The sequence below is a fragment of the Rhinoraja longicauda genome, chromosome 13 (assembly GCF_053455715.1).
Source record: "Rhinoraja longicauda isolate Sanriku21f chromosome 13, sRhiLon1.1, whole genome shotgun sequence".
NCBI classification, from domain to species: domain Eukaryota; kingdom Metazoa; phylum Chordata; class Chondrichthyes; order Rajiformes; family Arhynchobatidae; genus Rhinoraja; species Rhinoraja longicauda.
In genome coordinates, this window is record NC_135965.1 from 47,262,648 (window position 1) to 47,284,636 (window position 21,989).

The following is a 21,989-nucleotide window of genomic DNA, read 5'->3' on the forward strand; positions in this document are numbered from 1 at the left end:
AGGCAAGATGATTTTTCCATGCAAAAATGATCTATTCATAATGTAAGACACAAATAGTTGGTTAGGTTTTGTTTTGAAGAGCAGGGCCATGGCAATTTTTATAATCACTTTTGAATGTTTTATACTGATTTTATTTGGAATCTGATAAATTGTTTTGAACATTTTAACCAATCTAGTACGAATGTCAAAGCTGACCAGTATTTCGGCTGAATGGCAAAAATCAATGTATTACTTTACTCGACCATTTTTCCGCTTGAATATATTGAAGGGTTGATTGCAAAGTGCACGAGACTATGATTAACTGGTGTGGACAAGGGGTCCTTTCCAGAAGTACAATTTGCTGCAGCCTCTGTGCGCGACCTCAGAGGAACAGTGTTTGCCCCCAGCTCCTCACACCTACTGCACAAGGCAGAGTTCTCACCGTGGCGCGGCCCAGAGGAAATCTAGCGAGCTTTGACAAAGAGAAAACCACCCAATGTGCTGCTGGCTGCCCTCTCAGATGCAGAACGTCTCCTATCTCTCGAGAAGAAAGATTTATATCAACCCATGGCTGTGGACTGCAAAACAGATGGGAAGTGAATGGACAGTCAGTGGGTCAAGAAAACACAAGGGAGGCGCTATTTATCTGCTGGCTGTACATTGCCAGCAAATGAAAGGGGTCAAGACTACAAACACATTGCTGGAAGCTGGGCCAGCCCTTTTTCTTCTTGGCTGCTACAAAAGAGAATGTGGTTCCCATCCTGCTGTCAACCGGCATAAATCTCCATTTGTCAAATCCTTGACTGCAAACGCAACTCAAAGAATCGGGCTGGCGAGCCCATAATAAATCAAACGTAACAACCACTCTTTGCAAAGGCACCAAACAAACTGCAGCATTGTTTATCGGACTGAAGCCTAACATCCCGGACCACTGTGCTGTTCCACTGTTTACTCTGCACAGCCTCATCAACAAATAGCTCGCTGGGAGGAAGCAGGAGGGAAGAGCAAAGCCATTCCGGGAGCCGACTGCAAAATGAATTACGAACAAGCAACCAATTAAACAAACCCACAAAAACCGAGTTTAGATTTTAAAGTTTAGTGTGGAGATACAGTGCGGAAACAGGCCCTTCGGCCCACCGGGTCCGCGCCGACCAGCGATCCCCGCACACTGACACTATCCTACACCCACTAGGGACAATTTTTACATTTACCAAGCCAATTAACCTACAAACCTGCACGTCTTTGGAGTGCGGGAGGAAACTGAAGATCTCGGAGAAAACCCACGCGGGTCACGGGGAGAACGTACAAACTCCGTACAGACAGCGCCCGTAGTCGGGATGGAACCCGGGTCTCCGGCGCTGCATGGCAGCAACTCTACCGCTGCGCCACCGTGACCCCCCATGATAAAATAAAAGGCAGCTGCCTCAAAAATATAAGGTTCTTCAATCGTCACACAACAAATATGTGGTGCAGAGGTTTCATTAAAATAAAGAATCATTTTACAAAGGCCAAAGCTGACAACATATAGCCTGAGTTTTGAGTTACAAATGACAGCTCAGATCAGTAAAAACAAACCTCATAAAATATAAGCCAACACCACACCATTAAAACAATCACAGAGAGGAATGGTTAAGAATACGACTTATTTTTAATGGACAAATTAGAAAATAAAGTGAAGGCAATATGTTTATAACTTCCTCACAGATTTGAAATCAATTATTGTCCAATGGTAAATCAGAGATATTGTTCAGGCTCCATATGGCTCATCATTTTGTATAAAGTTCAAAACAAAGCAGTAAATGATCTGTCTCACAAATGTTTGGCAGAACTCTTTGGGGCCATTCTTGGTCACGTGCGTGACAAAAAAATGTGGACAATTGTGGAGTACATCTCTTCTAATTCTGGAAGCATTACAGATATATTGTTTTGTACTACATATATGACTATATATGTCGAACTTTATCAAGTGAAATTCTAATATGTTACGCTGACAATGTTTGTTTAGAGCCAGAGGTGAAATATCTCTGGTCACGCGTGTGACCATGCGGGGCCACACACGTGACCGAGAATGGCCCTTTGGCGGTCACTGATGCGCCACTGAATCAGTTTTAAGATATTTTATTCTAAGAGCAGCACGACTACTTATTCATTCGCTTCCTTTTTGCTTCAAAATAGATAATGGAACACCTGCCGCCTTCTATAAACGAACTGTAAGGTGGCCATTGTTTAACGTGGTAAGATATTACAAAATTGTAAGTGCTTCCTTTATTGTATTTACTGCGTCTGCTTTCCCTCTGTCGCTCTGCTTTCCCTTTCTGCAGTTCAGCAGTGCTCATTGGTGACCCTCGGACTAGCCTCGATCAGACTTCACTGGCTTTACCTTGCACTAAGCGTTATTCCCTTTATCCTGTATCTGTACACTGTGGACATCTCGATTGTAATCGTGTATCGTCTTTCCGCTGACTGGATAGCACGCTACAAAAGCTTTTCACTGTACCTCGGTACACGTGACAATAAACTCAACTGAACTGAACCGATTCCAAAATAAACTTATCCACCGATGCTGTTAAAAGATTCTGCTTCATCACAGCTTTTTATTTTACTCCAAGTCAGGTCATTTGAACTCCACGCTGGAATCCAATGCATCTTTTTAAAAGTTACAAGTGCTGCATGGTGCCAAAACGCATCAAAGCTTTGCAAGCCGGCAATCCAGGTTCAGATTAATGGTTAGTAAATAGGCCGTTAGTGGTGTAACAATTCATCATTTCTCTCCACCCATGACTTTAAATGATGTGACTGGACTCTGAAGACTGAGCCTGGCTGTGTATGCTCTGTTCCTTGCCTGCAATTTCCTCGTTAGACTCCTCATCAATTATCTCTGAGCCCTGGCACAAAATCCTTCATCTTCACCGACTCTAGCTGAGTAAACCACTATCCGCCAGACACGCGGAGTATTTGGAAGAGCACAGGCCCCTTCAAGTACTTCAGAAAACAAGTTTCCCTTTATAGACTGTGCTTCTTCTCAAACTGCAAGACAATCACCCATTTTTCCCTAAACTCCAGCAGGGGCTATCATTCAAAAGTGCATTAATGTAGTTTAGCAATGATCAGCCAGAGAATCCACACAGACTTTCATAATTCCTATGAGCTCCGCGTGATCAGAAATGGTAAGATTATAAACGTTCTGTTTTAAAGATGTTATCTGACGATAAGAAGCAGCCAGCCAGCATGACGGGTATTTTTCTGCTGGACAATATGTTACAAAGAGTGTGTATCAAGGATTGATGCTGGGGCCTCCATGTTGTGGAATTAGGGTTGCCAACTGTCCCGTATTAGCCAGGACATCCCGTATTTTGGGCTAAATTAGTTTGTCCCATACGGGACCGCCCGTGTCCCGTATTAGTTGGGGTGCCAACTTCCTCATTCCCAAATAAGGGACAAAGGGTGATGTCACCGCCCCGCGTGACCTCACCCGGCCAGCGGCCACGTGCTCCCGCTCCGCCAATGGCGGCCGTCCGGGCCGGCCGGGAGCACGTGGCCGCTGGCTGGGTGGGGTCACGTGGGGCGCGGGGCGGTGACGTCACCATGTCCCGTATTTGGGAGTGAGGAAGTTGGCAACCCTTAATAAGGAGGTCACCGCCAGGGCAGGGCGACTGCCATTGGTGGAGCGGGAGCAAGTGGCCGCTGGCTGGGTGAGGTCACGTGGGGCGCGGGGAGGTGACGTCACCCTGTCCCGTATTTGGGAGTGAGGAAGTTGGCAACCCTGTGTGGAATTCATGTAAACCATGAGATGAGGAAAAACTTTTTCACCCAGAGAGTTGCGAATCTGTGGAATTCCCTGCCACAGAAGGCGGTGGAGGCCAATACACTATGTATGAAAGAGCTACAGATGCTGGTTTAAATCCAAGGTAGACAGAAAATGCTGGAGTATTTTGTGAGGCCAATACACTGGATGTTTTAAAGAGAGAGTTGGATATCATGTTTTCAAGAGGGAGTCGGAATCAAAGGATATAGGGAGAAAGCAGGAACGGGGTACTAATTCTGGATGATCAGCCATGATCACATTGAATGGCGATGCTGGCACGAAGGGCCGAATGGCCTCCTCCTGCACCTATTGTCTATGTTTCTGTGCAAATGACGCAGATGAAAGCTCCCAAGATATAGTTGCTGATAATAAAGCAATATAGGAAAGTAAATCGTGAGGGGGACATAAGTAGGCTGCAAAACACTAAGTAATGAACAAGGTTCGGAAAACTGGAGGATAAGGTGAAATGGCCCATTGTCCATGAAAAGTGAAAAATCTCAACAGTGGAAGACTGCAGAGTACCGAGAGATGGGAGAGGTCTCAGGGGATTGCAAGTCTTTGGAACTCTTCTTCACAGGACGATGGCAGCGCAGTCTATTGGGGCTTTGGTAGCAGATACTGAATAAGAAAGGAGGTGAGATGAGAATGCAGAGTTGATATCTTATTAAATGGTTCAGCATCTCCTCCACCTTTCAGACTCCATACTGTAGAGATACAGTGTGGAAACAGGCCCTTTGTCCCACCGGGTCGGCGCCGACCAGTGATGCCCAGCATTATCCTACACACACTCGGGACAATTTACAATTTTTTTAACCAAAGCCAAATGACCTACAAACCTGCACGTCTTTGGAGTGTGGGAGGACCCGAAGCACCCGGAGAAAACCCATGCAGTCACAGGGAGAACGTACAAACTCCGTACAGCCAGCACCCATAGTCAGGATCGAACCTGAGTCTCTGGTGCTGTGAGGCAGCAACTCTACCGCTGCGCCACGCTGTTCTAAATGTGCATGGTGACATAGTCATTTAATGAAGAGTTACTTGGGCTTTGACTGTGTTGTAGGCTCTTCTTGCAGATGGGGGTGAAACATAGAAAATAGGTGCAGGTGGAGGCCATTTGGCCTTTCGAGCCAGCACGCCATTCATTGTGATCATGGCTGATCGTCCACAATCAATAACCGTGCCTGCCTTCTCCCCATATCCCTTGATTCCACTAGCCCCTGGAGCTCTGTCTAACTCTCTTTTAAATTCATCCAGTGAATTGGCCTCCACTGCCCTCTGTGGCAGAGAATTTCACAAATTCACAACTCTCTGGGTGAAAAAGTTTTTTCTCACCTCAGCTTTAAATGGCCTCCCCTTTATTCTTAGAGGAGGCCATTTAAAACTAAGTTGAGTGCGATGTGTGCAAGCTTAAAGCACGTCCACTACTCCAAACCGCACATTCTGGCGTTTACGACGCAGTGTCTCATAAATAAGCATACACTTAAAAGACGTCAACACAAGCTGTTGCCAAGAGTCCTTGCAAACCTAACCATTTCCAACACTTATAACAGAAAGGCAAGCCAAACTGAAAGAGAACGGACAAGCTTGGGCTTGTCCTTTTAGCAACCAAGGTAGGGCGCACACAGCAAGGGACATAAAGGAGACACAGGAACAATTACTGGCTGCGCGTGTGGCCAATGCAACAGACGGTAACCAAAGGCAGGAGGTCCTCTCCACCTCTCTGATCAGAGATTAAAGGACAGGCAACGCTGAGTGGGTACGTCCAGACGGCAATCTATATCCACTAATCCTTTACAGCAGCAGAAGTACAAAACGATTGAGCCGTACTGTCACTACCTTCTTCATTTAATTAAAACAAACCGTGCCACAGCCCACTGCAAATCAAAGCGTCGCAAAATAAATCGGACGTTACGACACTAACTCAAATCAAGTTATTTAACAACACACACACACACAGGTTGCATTTATTCCAAGTTTGATTGCAGTAACAGAACAACACAGTGATACACTCACTGTGCACACTGCCGTAAGACCACACTGTGAATTCACTTCAGCGATTGTAAAATACTTTAGATGGCGTGACAGCTGCCTTATAATTGGAAGCTTTATCTAACAACAGCAATGCCTGAAACTTGACATGATTTTATTTGTTTAAACAAGAATAATAATGATGAAGTAAGTGCCAGTGAAAACTCTGACTTTGATACATGCCAAGCAGCAATGTTTGCGGGCACATGACTTATTTCAAGGAGGGCTCAATCTCTTGGCGAGATCCATTATCAAGAGCACATCAGAAAATGCTCTCTCAAGCGCGTTGTTCCCTTCCTGTTGTGTGACGCTCCGTGTATATTTTACGTGGGTGGCAACCAGTGCCTAGTTATGCAACCTCAGCCATCACCAAGTCCAGACATGCCAACACCATCAACAGGCAAAAAAAAGACAGCTATTGTCTACACAACGGCACAGACAATGCCGCATAAACGTTAGTCATTGAAAAGATTAAAATAGACACAGCTGACATTAAGGAAAAAGTCGTTTGCATTCCCTTTTCATAACCATTACCTAGACCACAATAGGTAACATGGAGCCCTTCATTTATTTCCCTTTCCTTTGCATTTCTTTACAGCCGCAGTGAATAAGACTTCCTGCAGCCAAGTTGCTAGGATGCAGTAACGCTACCAGTGCAAGGACTGCACATGCACAAAGGGACAGGCACGGGCATGTAAGCAAGCTTGTTAACATTTATTGAAGTAAAAAGTGTCTTCTGTTAAGCATGCTATGTTGTGGAACGGGAGGACTGGTTTGCAGATGCTCCCTGAACCAATGCCTTGGTTGCACGTGTGCTCCTTGCTTGCACAACACTCCTTCCCAACACCATTACTTCACTTCTCACTACCCCACCAAACAGCTTGCTATCCAATCCTTTTTACAGATCCCTTCTGCTTCACAACAGTTTCATTGTGGGCTGAAGGGCCTGTGCCTGTACTGTAATTTTCTAAGGCAGACACAAAGTGCCGAAGTAACTCAGCAGGTCAGGCAGCATCTCTGGTGAAAAAGGATGGACTCGAAACATCACCCATTCCTTCTCTCCACAGATGCTGCCTGACCCGCTGCGTTACTCCAGCACTCTGTGAAACATCACCCATTCCTTCTCTCCAGAGATGCTGGCTGACCCACTGAGTTACTCCAGCACTCTGTGAAAGGGTCCCGATTCAAAATGTCATCTACAGAATATCATAAACAGGGCTTGAACCTTTAAGCTAAATATAAAAAGGCCCATAATGTTTATTAAAATAAAGGTCAGGCGAATTGTGCTTCTTTTTCACCCAGAGAGTTGTGAATCTGTGGAATTCTCTGCCACAGAAGGCAGTGGAGGCCAATTCACTGGATGATTTCAAGAGAGAGTTGGATATAGCACATCGGGCTAAAGGAATCAAGGGATATGGGGAGAAAGCAGGAACGGGGTACTGATTTTGGATGATCAGCCATGATCATATTGAATGGCGGTGCTGGCTTGAAGGGCAAAGGTTATAATGCAACATGTTGTAATCTTGGGCTCCAGATTTCTGTACAATAAATCTAGCATATTCTCTCTCTATTTTAATAATGGCTGTTAGTAATAAAATCAATTGATTCATCTGTTGATGATGAGATTTATTCAATGATGGACCATCGCGGTGGTGCAGCGGTAGAGCTGCTGCCTCACAGCGTCGGAAACTCAGGTTCGATCCTGACCACGGGTGCTGTCTGTTGGGTGTTTGTACGTTCTCCCTGAGACCACGTGGGTTTTCTCCGGGTGCTCCGGTTTCCTCCCACACTCCAACGATGTACAGGTTTGTAGGTTCATTGGCTTTTGTAAATTGTAAATTGTCCCTGGTGTGAAGGGACAATTTACCCTGAGAGTTGTGAATTTGTGGAATTCTCTGCCACAGAAGGCAGTGGAGGCCATTTCACTGGTTGAATTTAGAAAATAGTTAGATAGAGCTCTTGGGGCTAGCGGAATCAAGGGATATGGGGAGAAGGCAGGCACTGGTTACTGATCATGGGTGCTGGTTCAAAGGGACAAATGGCCTCCTCCTGCACCTATTTTCTAATATCTGGACACATTAAGCACACATGATTTTATGGCCATCAGTTGTACCTAACCAAGAAATTACCAAATGTTTTATTAACACTACCAAAGCATTATTCATGACGTGTCTTGTTACAGGATGAGTGAGTGAATCATGTAATGTGTAGTAAATGCTGCCACTTACTGACCAGAAGCAGAAATGCACATTATTTTCTTCACCCATTAGATTAGAACACGGAACAGCACAGCACAGGAACAGGCCCTTCTGCCCACAATGTCCGTGCTGTGCATGATGCCAAGTTAAACTAATCCCCTCTGCCTGCACGTGATCCATACCCCTCCACCCCCTGCACATCCATGTGCCTCACTAAAAGACTCAAAAACACCACTATCGTATCTGCCTCCACCACCACCCCTGGCAGTGCGTTCCAAGCCGTCTCCACCCTCTGTGAAGAATACTTCCCCCGCACATCTCCTTTACACTTTGCCCGTCTCATCTCTATCCCTTAGTCTTAGTCTACACGGTGAACTCAGTCTGAGGAAGGGTCCTGACCCGAAACGTCAGCCATCCATGTTCTCCAGAGATACTGCCTGAGCCGCTGAGTTACTCCAGCACTCTATGAAACGTCACCTATCCTTGTTCTCCACAGATGCTGCCTGACCCGCTGAGTTACTCCAGCACTCTGTGAAACGTCACCTATCCATGTTCTCCACAGATGCTGCCTGAGCCGTTGAGTTACTCCAGCACTCTGTGAAACGTCACCTATCCTTGTTCTCCACAGATGCTGCCTGACCCGCTGAGTTACTCCAGCACTCTGTGTGTTGTTTTGGAATGAACTCATGGCCTCAGGTGGGAGGAATGTCACCCCTACCCCAAGCTGCATCTCACCAATGCGTAGCACAATAGAAACATAGGTGTAGGAGTAGGCCATTCGGCTCTTCGAGCTAGCACTACCATTCAATATGATCATGGCTGATCATCTAAAATCAGTACCCCGTTCCTGCTTTTTCCCCAAATCCCTTGATTCCATTAGCCCTAAGAGCTAAATCTAACTCCTTCTTGAAAACTTCCAGTGAATTGGTCTCCACTGCCTTCTGTGGCAGAGAATTCCATGTCAATTCCATATCCATGAACATGGATAGGTGACGTTTCAGTGCTGGAGTAACTCAGCGGGACAGGCAGCATCTGTGGAGAACACGGATAGGTGACGTTTCACAGAGTGCCGGAGTAACTCAGCGGGACAGGCAGCATCTGTGGAGAACATGGATAGGTGACGTTTCACAGAGTGCTGGAGTAACTCAGCGGGACAGGCAGCATCTTTGGAGAACATGGGGAGGTGACATTTCACAGAGTGCTGGAGTAACTCAGCGGGTCAGGCAGAGAATATTGTCAAGACCAAAGGAGCAGACACAAGCTAAAGCAGCTGCCCATCGCTCCCCTGCTGGAACAGAGTGGCTCAACAGAAATCACAGAGAGCATCGAGTGAATATATTTTATAAATAGATAGATCTATGACCAGGACAGTTAAAATTAAAAAGTCAGCCATAGGCTCCAATGCATCGGTCGTACTAATTATAGAATGTTGTTTAGTAATTCATCTGAGCAACCATTTTGTAGAATTCACAATCAAATGAAGGTCAACATTCTAGCAGGGAATAGATAGGGTGAATGCCCAGAGTCTTTTACAGAATGAAGAACCAGAGGATATAGGTTTACAGCGAGAGGAGAAAGATTTAATAGGAACTTGAGGGGCAACCTTTTCACCCAGAGGGTGGTGGGTATATGGAACGAGCTGCCAGAGGAGGTAGTTGAGGTAGGTAGTTTAACAACATTTAAAAGGCATTTGGACAGGTAGATGGATAGGAAAGGTTTAGAGGGATATGAGTCAAACGCAAGAGAGTGGGACTAGCTTAGATGGAGCATTGTGGTGGGCATGGGTAAGTTGGGCCGAAGGGCCTATTTCTGTGGTGAACGACTCTGTGAAATTGATTTATCAGAAAGCTGAAAGCACGTTGTCATTTGAAGATTTCTCCCCACCACAGAACCTGACCTGATTACTGTTCACTCTAGCCATGAAAGCTCTTCAATCTGCAGCTGATCTCAGTACAGTACGTTTACGAGATGCTGTTTTTATTCGAATGCCAAATTACTGCTCCAGCACCTCAGTAACTTCAAATGCACCCAAAGACCAGAAACAATCAAAACAGCACATCTGTACGCATGTTCATTTGCCACATTCTCCATCTCTTTTGATGTCTCGTTTACACACCTTACCCTTCCTTATCTCCGTGTCTCCACCTCCCCTGACATTCAGTCTGAAGAGGGGTCTTGAGCCGAAACGTCACCATTCTTTCTATCGAGAGATGCTGCCTGACCCCGCTGAGTTACTCTAGCATTTTGTGTCTCGCCACATTAACTAGACTCAATGTGTAAGAAGATGTTGGTTTAAACCGAAGAGAGACACAAAAAGCTGCAGTACCTCTGGAGAGAAGGAATGGGTGACGTTTTAGGTCGAGACCCTTCTTCGAGACTCAAGGCAGATTAGTGCAAAGACTCCAAATATGAGCATAAAGGGCGTTAATGCGGTGAGACGGTCGAGCAGATTCACTCACTGAGGTCCTCCGCCAGCTGTACCCTCCTCCCTGTGAGTAGCTGCACCTTCTTCTCTCTGTCTTCTGCAAAGTCCTCCAGCACCTCCTTCACGTTCTTTTCCAGGCGCCTCACTGATATTGACAGAAAACAACCATTTAAACCAAGGGAACAATGATTCCTTTAATTCATCATCAAAAGATATAGACACGTAACTTAGGTTCAAATCCATAGCATGGTGGCGCGGTGGTAGAGCTGCTGCCTCACAGCGTCAGAGACCCGGGTTAGATCCTGACTATACTGTATGGAGTTTGTACGTTCTCCCTGTGACCTGCGTGGGTTTTCTCCAGGGGCTATGGTTTCCTCCCACACGCCAAAGACGTGCAGATTTGTAGGTTAATTGGCTTGATAAAATCGTAAATTGTCCCTAGTGTGCGTAGAATAGTGTTAGTGCGCAGGGAACGCTGGTTGGTGCAGACTCGGTGGGCCCAAGGGCCTGTTTCCGTGCTGTATCTTTAAAACTAAAACGAAAAGGTGTCATTACATTGTGCTGATAATGCAGTGGAATTATTTTGAGTCACCTTTGGAACAAGCTGATCTGTGTAGTAAGCGAAGTAATAACTGGAAATTATCAGAAAAAAAGCCATAGATGAACTGATTTCCTTTTTATGGCAGGGTGACGAGTTTATGGCATGCCTATTATACACTTTACAAAAGGTTAACACAAACCCTTTCATTCCTTTCACTTTGCTTTCTCTGTATAGTTTTATGAAGCTCTGGGAAGTCAATGCGTAGAATTTAGATTTCCCACATTAAACCTAGATTTTAAAGGATTAACTTTGAAAGTTTTCAAAAAGTTAAAGGAATTTTCTTTAAAAATGAAAAATCATCAACTTTTGAACCCAGATGAAGCTGCTTGTCTGACCAATAAGTTTGGTTTCGTTTAGTTCAGAGATACAGCGTGGAAACAGGCCCTTCGGCCCACCTAGTCCTCGCTGACCAGCGATCTCCGCACACTAACACTATCCTACACACACTCGGGGACAAATCACAATTTTTATCGAACCTAATTAGCCTACAAACCTGCACGTCTTTGGAGTGTAGGAGGAAACTCGGCGGAGTGGACTCGATGGGCCGAATGGCCTAATTCTACTATAACTTGTGAAGTTGTGAGGATTAATTCTCCCTCTCGCTGCAGAGGCTGTGCAAGAGCCACATACAGTCATTCATGTTTTGACAGGTACAAGCACTCAGGTCCAACATCATCTTTGTAAAACATCATTACTTCTTGATTCCTGAACATACTTCTTATAATAAAGTACGCTAAATGTTTTCTAACCATGGTTTGAGTACATGCCTAATATAACTTCAAAAAGCCACAAAGTACTGGAGTATCTCAGTGGGTCAGGCAGCATCTATGGAGAGAATAGACAGGCAATGTTTTGGGTCAGGATCCTTCTTCAGACTCCACCAACAGAAGCAGCCAGACTAATTATATGGGGGGGGGGGTTTGAAAGCTGGAAGAGAGATGGGGCTGGGACAAGGGGTGTCAGGGGCTACGGGGAGAAGGCAGGAGAATGGGGGTGAGAGGGAGAGGTAGATCAGCCTTGATTGAATGGCGGAGTGTACTCGAATGACCGAATTCTGCTCCTATCACTTATGAACTTGTGTACAATGCCTGGCTAGTGATAGGTGGATACAGGTGAAGGGGGTGGCAGAAGTGTAGACAAAGGCCAGAGATGGAGAGAAGACAAAAGGGCGTGAGATTGGGTGATCAGGAAAGAAGGGGCACGAAATGTGAAGTCAGAGGAAGGATTGTAGTTGAAGGGGATGGTGGGAAGGGAACGGTTGTTATTGGTTACCCCGACTATCTCTTGGTAGTTTAGTTTAGTTTAGAGATACAGCGCGGAAACAGGCCCTTTCGGCCCACGCCGACCAGCGATCCCCGCGCATTAACACTATCCTATACCCACTAGGGACATTTTTTTTAACATTCACCAAGCCAATTAACCTACAAACCTACACGTCTTTGGAGTGTGGGAGGAAACCGAAGATCTCGGAGAAAGCCCACGCAGGTCAAGGGGAGACCGTACAAACTCCGTACAGACAGCACCCGTAGTCGAGATCGAACCCGGGTCTCCGGTGTTGCATTCGCTGGGAGGCAGCAACTCTACCGCTGCGCCACCGTGCCGCCGCTGATCTGGTTTCCAAATGCAATGCCTCAAAATTTATGTATCTGAGATTGCTCAAAATGGATTTAAAAGATAGGTCTTCAAGATTAAAATATTTACATGCAATCACTCATTGAAAGCTCCAAGCATTTTACATTAACAATCAATGGTTTGCCATAGGTGTTTGCAATGGCAGACCTATGTAAAGTACATCACATGAGAAGCTTCAATGGCAGGTGGACATTGGCCTACCTTCTGTATTTGTCAGCTGCTGCCGGAGTGTGTTCGCAGTGATTGTCAGCATCCGTTGAATACGCCAGAACAGTATAACATTATTACAATCCAGCTGTCGGGGTGGCAGAGGGCAAGGAGAGAGAGAAAATATTGGGAGAAATTTAATACAAGCATTTCTGTTTGGAGTTAGTGAGATCACAGGTTGAGATATGAGTGCTGAACAGTCTTACTATTTCGGCGGCACGGTGGCGCAGCGGGTAGAGCTGCTGCCTCACAGCGCCAGAGAACCGGGTTCAATCCTGACTACGGGCGCTGTCTGTACGGGGTTTGTACGTTCTCCCCGTGACCGCATGGGTTTTCTCCGGGTGCCCTGGTTTCCTCCCACACCAAAGACATATGGGTTTGTAGGTTAATTGGCTTGGAATAAATGTAAATTGTCCCTAGGTAGGCACACGATGCTGGAGTAACTCGGCAGGTCAGGTAGCATCTCGGGAGATAAGGAATAGGTGACGTTTCAGGTCAATAGACAATAGGTGCAGGAGGAGGCCATTCGGCCCTTCGAGTCAGCACCACCATTCAATGTGATCATGGCTGATCATTCTCAATCAGTACCCCGTTCCTGCCTTCTCCCCATACCCCCTGACTCCGCTATCCTTAAGAGCTCTATCTAGCTCTCTCTTGAATGCATTCAGAGAATTGGCCTCCACTGCCTTCTGAGGCAGAGAATTCCACAGATTTAAAACTCTCTGACTGAAAACGTTAGTCTTCTTCAGGTCTGAAGAAGGGTGTCGACCCGAAACGTCACCCATTCCTTCTCTCCCGAGATGCTGCCTGACCCGCTGAGTTACTCCAGCATCGTGTGCCTACCTTCGATTTTAACCAGCATCTGCAGTTTTTTTTCCTATGTAAATTGTCCCTAGCGTGTGTAGGATAGTGTTAATGTGCGGGGATCGCTGGACGGCCCGGACTCGGTGGGCCGAAGGGCCTGTTTCTGCGCTGTATCTCTAAATTTTCTGTGACTACCATTCAGATTCAGAAGAATTTATGGTCGTTTACACCAGGGTGCAATGTACTAGACGGCATGAAGTTAAGAGTAAACCATAAACAGAGGCTCGCAATAAACACAAATACAAAAGTAAAAACCTCAAGAACGGTGCAAAGATTGAAGTGCAATGTACATGTTTGTAAAAAAATCTAAAGTGCAAAAACAGAATCACCTAATGAGGTGGAGTTAAAAGTAGAGTACGTGGGAGTAGCTCTGGGAAGGAGGGGTGGAACGGGTGATTGATTCAGGAGTCAGATAGCAGCGGAGAAGAAGCTGGACAGGTGCTCCTCAACTTACGATGGCGTTACGTTCCGATAAACCCATCGTAAACCGAAAATATCCTAAGTCGAAAACGCATTTAAATGCACCTGATCAGGTGGCTGGAAGCGAGCTGCCATTGTCCAGCTTTTGCACCATCATAAAATCAAAATATCGTAAAATATCGTTAAAAATTGAAGCTATGTAAGAACTTTGTAACAAATGTGTTTTTTTAAAATTTCGATTTGTACATATGCTTTTAAAAAAAATAAAATAAATAAAAATAAAAAATATCGTAAGTCGAAGCATCGTAAGTCGGGGAGCATCTGCACTTTAATCCAGATGACAGAGCTTCAAGCTCCTGTACCTTCTCCCAGAGGTGGAAGAGAGGGGAGGGAAGGGAACGGCCAGGGTGGGAGCATCCTTGACGATACTTGCAGCCTTCCTGATGCACCGTGAGGATGGAGTGGACGGCAAGTAGTGCCGAGCCTGTGCTGGACTGGGCTGTGGTCACCGCTCCCTGCAGGTACCGGGGGCCAAGAGCAGAGCAGTGGGCAGACCAGGCTGCGAGACATCCCCTCAGAATACTTTCTATTGTGCACCTGCACGTTTCGACTTATGGAGGAGATTAACTTATTGACATCAGTAAAAAAACAACAGAACCCATTTGTTAGCTGAGGTGTTTGTGAGATCTGTCACCAGCTATTTGACACGTCCCAGCTGAGAGGCAACGTACAACTGCAGGCTGCGAGACTTTGCTGCAACACGTGTAAAGCAGGCTTCTGAACCGATCGCGGCATGTCCTTCTGTTCACTGTCACCATACCTCGGAGTCTACGAATTGCCGTTGATAATAGTGGAAGCCTCTCCTGCAGAGATTACAGTGGATCAGCGACTTCTTCAAGAAGTGTTTTCGGTAAATCTGATGCCAAGTATCTTTAATCTAGAGCCAGGAAACATGAAATACACCCATCAGCCAAAACATTATGACCACTGACAGGTGAAGTGAATAACATTGGTTATCTTGTTACAATGGCACCTGTCAAGGGGTGGGATATATTAGGCAGCAAGTGAACAGTCAGTTCTTGAAGTTGATGTGTTGGGTGCAGGAGAAATGGGCAGGAGTAAAGACCTGAGCGACTTTGACAAGGGTCAAATTGTTATGGCCCGATGACTGGGTCAGAGCATCTGTGAAACGGCAAGGCTTGTGGGGTGCTCCCGGTCAGCAGTGGCGAGTACCGACCGACAGTGGTCCGAGGAGGAACAAACCACAAACCGGCGACAGGCAAGGTGTTGGGCGCCCAAGGCTCATCGATGCGCGTGGGCAACGAAGGCTATCCTGTCTGGTCCGAACCGACAGAAGGTCGACTGTGGCACAAGTCACAGAAAATTTTAATGGTGGTCACGGGAGGAATGTGTCACAATACACAGTGCATCGCACCCTGCTGTGTATGGGGCTGCACACGGAGGACCAACAGCATATTGGGCAGGTGGTCATAATGTTTTGGCTGATCGGTGTAAATTTAAAAATGAGTTACAAAAATCCCGATCACTCAGGGACCTAAAGTTTTAAGAGGTTAGCAGAAATTGCTTTAATTGTCATCGTTCTGCATGACTTGTGTAGGTAGCAATAGATTTATTCAAAAATAAAAAGACCCAGGTTTGTATTTTTTTCAACTGTCGAATTAAATTCATGAAAGAAAGCTACAAATAAGTAACAGCTACAAATATAAAACAAATATAATAAACAAACATATCAAAGTGCTGGAGGAACTCAGCAGGCCAGGCAGCATCTGTGGAGGGAATAGACAGATAATGTTTTGGGTCGCGCCTCGTGTTGTAGAAGGAGGAGGGGGGCATCTCGTTCAAACTTGCCGGATAATGAAAGGCCTGGATAGAGTGGCCGTGGAAAGGATGTTTACAGTAATGAGAGAGTCTAGAACCAGAGGGCACAGCCTCAGAACAAAAAGGATGTGCCTTTAGAATGACGATGAGGAGTAAGTTCTTTAACCAGAGCTGAATCTGTAGAATTCATAGAAACATACAAAATAGGTGCAGGAGGAGGCCATTTGGCGCTTTGAGCCAGCACCGCCATTCATTGTGATCATGGCTGAACATTCACAATCAGTAACCCGTGCCTGCCTTCTCCCCATATTCCTTGTTTCCACTAACCCCTAGAGCTCTATCTAACTCTCTTTTAAATTCGTCCAGTGAATTGGCCTCCACTGCCCTCTGTGGCAGAGAATTCCACATCTTCACAACTCTTTGGGTGAAAACGTTTTTTTCCTCACCTCAGTTTTAAATGGCCTCCCCTTTATTCTTAGACTGTGGCCCCTGGTTCTGGACTCCCCCAACATTGGGAACATTTTTCATTGGAGGCCAAGTCATTGGGTATTTTTAAAGCGGAGATTGACAAGTTCTTGATTAGTGAGGGCTTCAACTGGTTACGGGGAGAAGGCAGGAGAATGGGGTTGAGAGGAATAAATAGATCAGCCATGATTGAATAGTGGAGTAGACTTGATGGGCCGAATGGCCTGATTCTGCCTCTACGTCTTACCGTCTTATATGTACACACAAAACTATACACAAAACTTTGCTGCGTTTGGAAATAAAGTGAGATATGTGTGCATAGAAATTTGGTGAGCCGTACGTACCAGAATAGTATCCACAGTTACACTTTTTGCCTCCAGGTTTTTCCGGACTGTTGTCACCTCATCGTTAGCCAGATAAGCCCTGTGCTCCTCATTAATCCTGATCAGGCGCTCCAGCTCTGCTTTGGTCTCATTGCGAACATGCTGGAATGACAGACACGCTCTCTTTAGGGTCAAACATGTAACACTGAAGTACAGGAACGGGAAAATGCTGATAGCAGTTTATGCTTGAACTAGATCATAGGTCTTCATTGATTTATGCAAGAAGACATTTCAAGTTTCAGAGTATTCTACAATGCTCTTTTAAATTTTTAATATATAATATAAACTGTTACATTTATCTTGTATTTTGTCATCTTTAACAAGTTAATTTTGTACCAAATACTCAAAGGCTCTCAAAGACTCTTAAATAAAGCCAATTGGCTCATACGATACGATAGAACTTTATTTATCCCAGGAGGGAAATTGATCTGCCAACAGTCATAAAACACAACAAGATGCATGAAACATGAAATTAAAATAACGAGTGGAAAGGATTGGGGGATGTGCAGAGATTGGAGGGAGGGCGTGGGAGGGGAGTCAGTCTCAGTCTACCCCACGACAGAAGGGGGAGGGGTTGTACAGTCTGATAGCCACAGGGAAGAAGAATCTCCTGTGGCATTTGTTCTGTGCTGCATCTTGGTGGGACCAGTCTGTTGCTGAAGGTGCTCCTGAGGTTGACCAGTGTGTCATGGAGGGGGTGAGCTGTATTGTCCAGGGTGCTCTCAGTTTGACCAGTGTGTCATGGAGGGGGTGAGCTGTATTGTCCAGGATGCTCCGCAGTTTCAGGAGCGTCCCCCCTCCTCCAAGACCACCCAGGGATTTTGCCCGGCGAATCAATCGAGCAATAACATAACTAGGGATCAGATGGCTGGTCACGTTCTGAAGGGAGTCAAGGATCGGTACTCTTTATTGCAAACTGGTCGCTTCCCTTCCTCCCAACTTAGTGATGTCAGGAAACAGATTGTGTAGGAAAATGACTGCAGATGCTGGTACAAATCGAAGGTATCACAAAATGCTGGAGTAACTCAGCGGGACAGGCAGCATCTCTGGTGAGAAGGAATGGGTGACTTTTCGGTTCGAGACCCTTTTTCAGACTGATGTTGGGGGGGGGGGGGGGGGGGGGGGCAGGACTTTGTTACTGACCCGCTGAGTTACTCCAGCATTTTGTGTCTACCTGAGTATCCTCATAGATAGAAATCTGGCTAGTGTCAAGAAGCCTAATGGAATGCTGGCCTTTACTTGGAATATAAAAGCAGTGAAGTCTTACTGCAACTGCATAAGACAGTGTGACGCCACCTCTCTGGAGAACTGTGGACAGTTCTGGACGCTTTATTTACAGGAAGAAGCATTGGCTTTATGAGGCATTTCAGTGAACGCCCGTTAGGATAAGTCCAGGTTTGGAGGAATTGTCTTGTGAGGAAAGGTTGGAGTCATAGAGCTCTACAAAATGGCATTATCCCACCTGCTCTGGAGACCTCGATTTCCAGTAGAACAATCTCTCTTGCCAGTCAGGTCCCACCATATCATGAATTACAGAGTCAACTGTAAAAATAACAAGACACGAGTGAGAATTCCGTCTTGTGAAGAGGAGAAGATTTGCCTGTGCATAATCCCTTTAGAACCTGCCCAGCATGGTGGTGCAGCGGTAGAGTTGCTGTCTTACAGCGCCCGAGACCTGGGTTCAATCCTGACTACAGGTGCTGTCTGTACGGAGTTTGTACGTTCTCCCTGTGACCTGTGTGGGTTTTCTCCAAGATCATCAGTTTCCTCCCGCGCTCCAAAGACGTGCGGGTTTGTAGGTTAATTGGCTTAGTATCAATGTAAATTGTTCCTAGCTTGTAGGTGTTAGTGTGCGGGGATCGCTGGTCGGTGCATACTCGGTGGGCAGAAGGACCTGTTTCCGCGCCATATCTCTAAACTAATGTAAACTAAACCAAAAAGGTTTGAAACTTAACCTGGCTTTTAAACCTATGGGCGTACTGGAATGGAAAGCTTGTAAACTTACTGTCTCGAAGACGGGACTGCAGCGTTTCCTCCAGGAAATGGATTGCTGCATCCCACTGCTGCTTGTCAGAGATAGAACGATCTTCCAGAGCGTTGTGCTGGATGACCCGCTGTGGAACACCCAGAACAATGATTAAATATCAGTCAGTCATGGAAACAAAATCAAATCTTGTCCATTTTCAGCATGCCTGCACCTTATAATCATGGATTTTTTTCCCCTATTGAAAGAATTGGCATTAAGTTCTGAAATGATATATCTATGATATTTAGCAAAATATATAATAGACAATAGGTGCAGGAGTAGGCCATTCGGCCCTTCGAGCCAGCATCGCCATTCACAGTGATCATGGCTGATCATCCACAATCAGTACCCTCTTGCTGCCTTCTCCACGTATCCCTTGACTCCGCTATCTTTAAAAGCTCTATCTAACTCTCTCTTGAAAGCATCCAGAGAATTGGCCTCCAATGTAAAGTACATGTACCTAATGTGAAGTATATTCCATTGTCGCCAGAAAATCCAATTATTTTCAAATTAAATCAAACTAAATGAAGCATTAACCACAAGGAGTTATAAGCAGTGCCAGTGTTAATTCAGATTTTTACATTACTGGCACATTCAGCCTCTCATTAACTGCGGCCTCTTTCTTTTCCCCAACGTTCTCTTGCTCTCCTATCCGTACGTACTGCAATTATTTTCTAGTTGGCGATATTACTCTCAGTGCTGTCTGTGTGACAGCACATGCTGGCTTGCAGTACCAGCACCTCTAAGTTAAATAATATAAGAAAATAACTGCAGATGCTGGTACAAATCGAAGGTATTTATTCACAAAATGCTGGAGTAACTCAACAGGTCAGGCAGCATCTCGGGAGAGAAGGAATGGGTGACTTTTCGGGTCGAGACCCTTCTTTGAGTCTGAAGAAGGGTCTCGACCCGAAACGTCACCCATTCCTTCTCTCCCGAGATGCTGCCTGACCTGCTGAGTTACTCCAGCATTTTGTGAATAAATACCTCTAAGTTAAACATCATTACAGGTGCTCCTCAACTTATGATGGGGTTCCGTTCCGAGAAGCCCATCGTAAACCGAAAATATCTTGTCGAAATGCGTTTAATGCACCTAATCACGTGAGCTGCGGTTCACTATGGGCCGTTACCGTTTGCACCATCGCAAAGTCGAGGAGCATCTGTATTGTGTTTTCTGGCCACGTGACACTTATGTTTAATAATCGTCCGCGCCGGCATTTTTTGTGCATCTCCTATGATCCTCCATCAAACCCCTTTTGGTTTAGTTTACTTCAAAGATACAGCGTGGAAACAGGCCATTCGGCCCACCGAGTCCACGCCGTCCATCGATCACCCGTTCACACTAGTTCTACATTATCCCACTTTCGCATCCACTCCCTACACACAAGGGGCTTTTATTGTTACAGAGGCCAAGTAACCTGCAAACCCACATGTCTTTGGGATGCGGGAGGAGACCGGAGCTCCTGGAGAAACCCACGCGGTCAAAGGGAGAACATGCAAACTCCACACAGACATCGCCCGAGGGCAGAATTAAAGCCGGGTCTCGGGGGTTGAGAGGCTGCAGCTTTCCCCGCTGTGCCACCCTTTGTTCAATCCCACAGCCAATTTATATCTGCTTGTAGTCTATAATCTTTTTATGATTTATTTCTTTACTAGCTTTATGTCATATTCAAACTTAATCCTATTATAATCCATCTCCACACCCAAGCCATTGATGGGTTCAGCAGAGGACCATGCACTGGCCCTTTCACTACACCTCACCCTGAAGAGATGCTTATGCCCACTCTCTGGTCCCCCTCTCAGGTAATCCTCAGTCGCTGCAGAGAGAGCACCTCTTGTGTAGCAACCACACACACTGCTAACTTTACAAACAACTAAATCCAACGATGGGAACTCCTTGACAACAACGATCTAATTCGCGCGCGTTTACACTGGTGAGCGGACTTCATACCAGACTGCCTTCTGCTTGCTCATTCCATTTGTGACGTTTGATACTCTCATCTCTGACGGCTTGTTTCAGTTTGTCAAATATATTATCGTGGTCCTTCCCTTTCTGCTCGGACATAAAGCGAGCAAACTCATCCTCCAGCGCCTCCCACGCAACCTGGAAACAAGAACTTACGCTTGTGAATAAAATTGGAAAGGTTTATCCAAAACATTTAGCTAGGAATAATTACTCCAACAACCTTAATTAATGCATCCTCTTGCTAGCATCGCTGACATACTTTAATTGATATTAAACTTGCCCATCGCTTTAAAAGATATTAATAGAATTCAATAAATTCTTCAGTCAGAGAAACATTTATTTTTAGTACACCTTTTAAATAAATCAGGAGTCAAGTGTTTTAGTGTCACGTCTACCAATGACAATGGAATAATTAAATTATACTTGCTGCAACTGAACAGGCCCATTAAAACAATAACAATCAATAAATATGCAATAATCGATAATACAATAAGATAATTAGGTACACTGTGTAACTATAATGATGCCAATATATTTAAATGGTTTAGCAGACTGTGTTGCAGCACTGATTTACGCTGTTTCTTTTGAGGCTTTTACTTTACACTTTAGAGATACAGCGTGGAAACAGGCCACTCGGCCCACTGAGTCCACGCCATGCTGTACACAACTACTATCCTACGCACTAGGGACAATTTACAATTTTTACCAAAGCCAAATTAACCTACAAACCCGTATGTCTTTGGAGTGCGGGACGAAACTGGAGCACCCGGAGAAATCCCAGAAGGTACAAACTCTGTACAGACAGCACCCCTAGTCAGGAACAAACCTGGTTGTCTGGTGCTGCAAGGCACCAGCTCTATCTACCACTGTGCCACCCCCCTTAAGTGGCCTAAAATGGCTATATCGTGACTTGCTCAGATGTTGGCAAAACGTTGCATTTTTGGAATAAATGTAAAAAACTATAATTTAAAAACACATAGAATTGTGTACTGGGTGATCTAATTGAACACAAATGGGATGGAATGATTAATGTGACCGATTCCAGACTTGGTGACCTGAACGCAGTTTTTCCACCACTGGTCCCAGGCAATACCGGTGAAGCAAATGGTGGACTTGGTGAGAGATTCCGTACGCCACAGAACACCGTGGCT

At 45.5% G+C, this 21,989-nt stretch overlaps 1 protein-coding gene across 5 annotated transcripts in view; it reads right to left on the reverse strand.

Moving 5' to 3' along the window:
* Positions 1-21,989, reverse strand: part of opa1 (OPA1 mitochondrial dynamin like GTPase) — an 84,640-nt gene that overhangs the window by 14,244 nt on the left and 48,407 nt on the right. For all 5 annotated transcript variants that reach the window (XM_078410915.1, XM_078410913.1, XM_078410914.1 and 2 more), the window contains 7 exons: positions 20,824-20,976; positions 18,852-18,960; positions 18,309-18,388; positions 16,808-16,948; positions 14,980-15,096; positions 12,870-12,963; positions 10,470-10,580 (listed from right to left, as the gene is read on the reverse strand). In XM_078410915.1, coding sequence (XP_078267041.1) covers positions 10,470-10,580; positions 12,870-12,963; positions 14,980-15,096; positions 16,808-16,948; positions 18,309-18,388; positions 18,852-18,960; positions 20,824-20,976 — 805 coding nt within the window. The remainder of the gene's footprint in view (positions 1-10,469; positions 10,581-12,869; positions 12,964-14,979; positions 15,097-16,807; positions 16,949-18,308; positions 18,389-18,851; positions 18,961-20,823; positions 20,977-21,989) is intronic.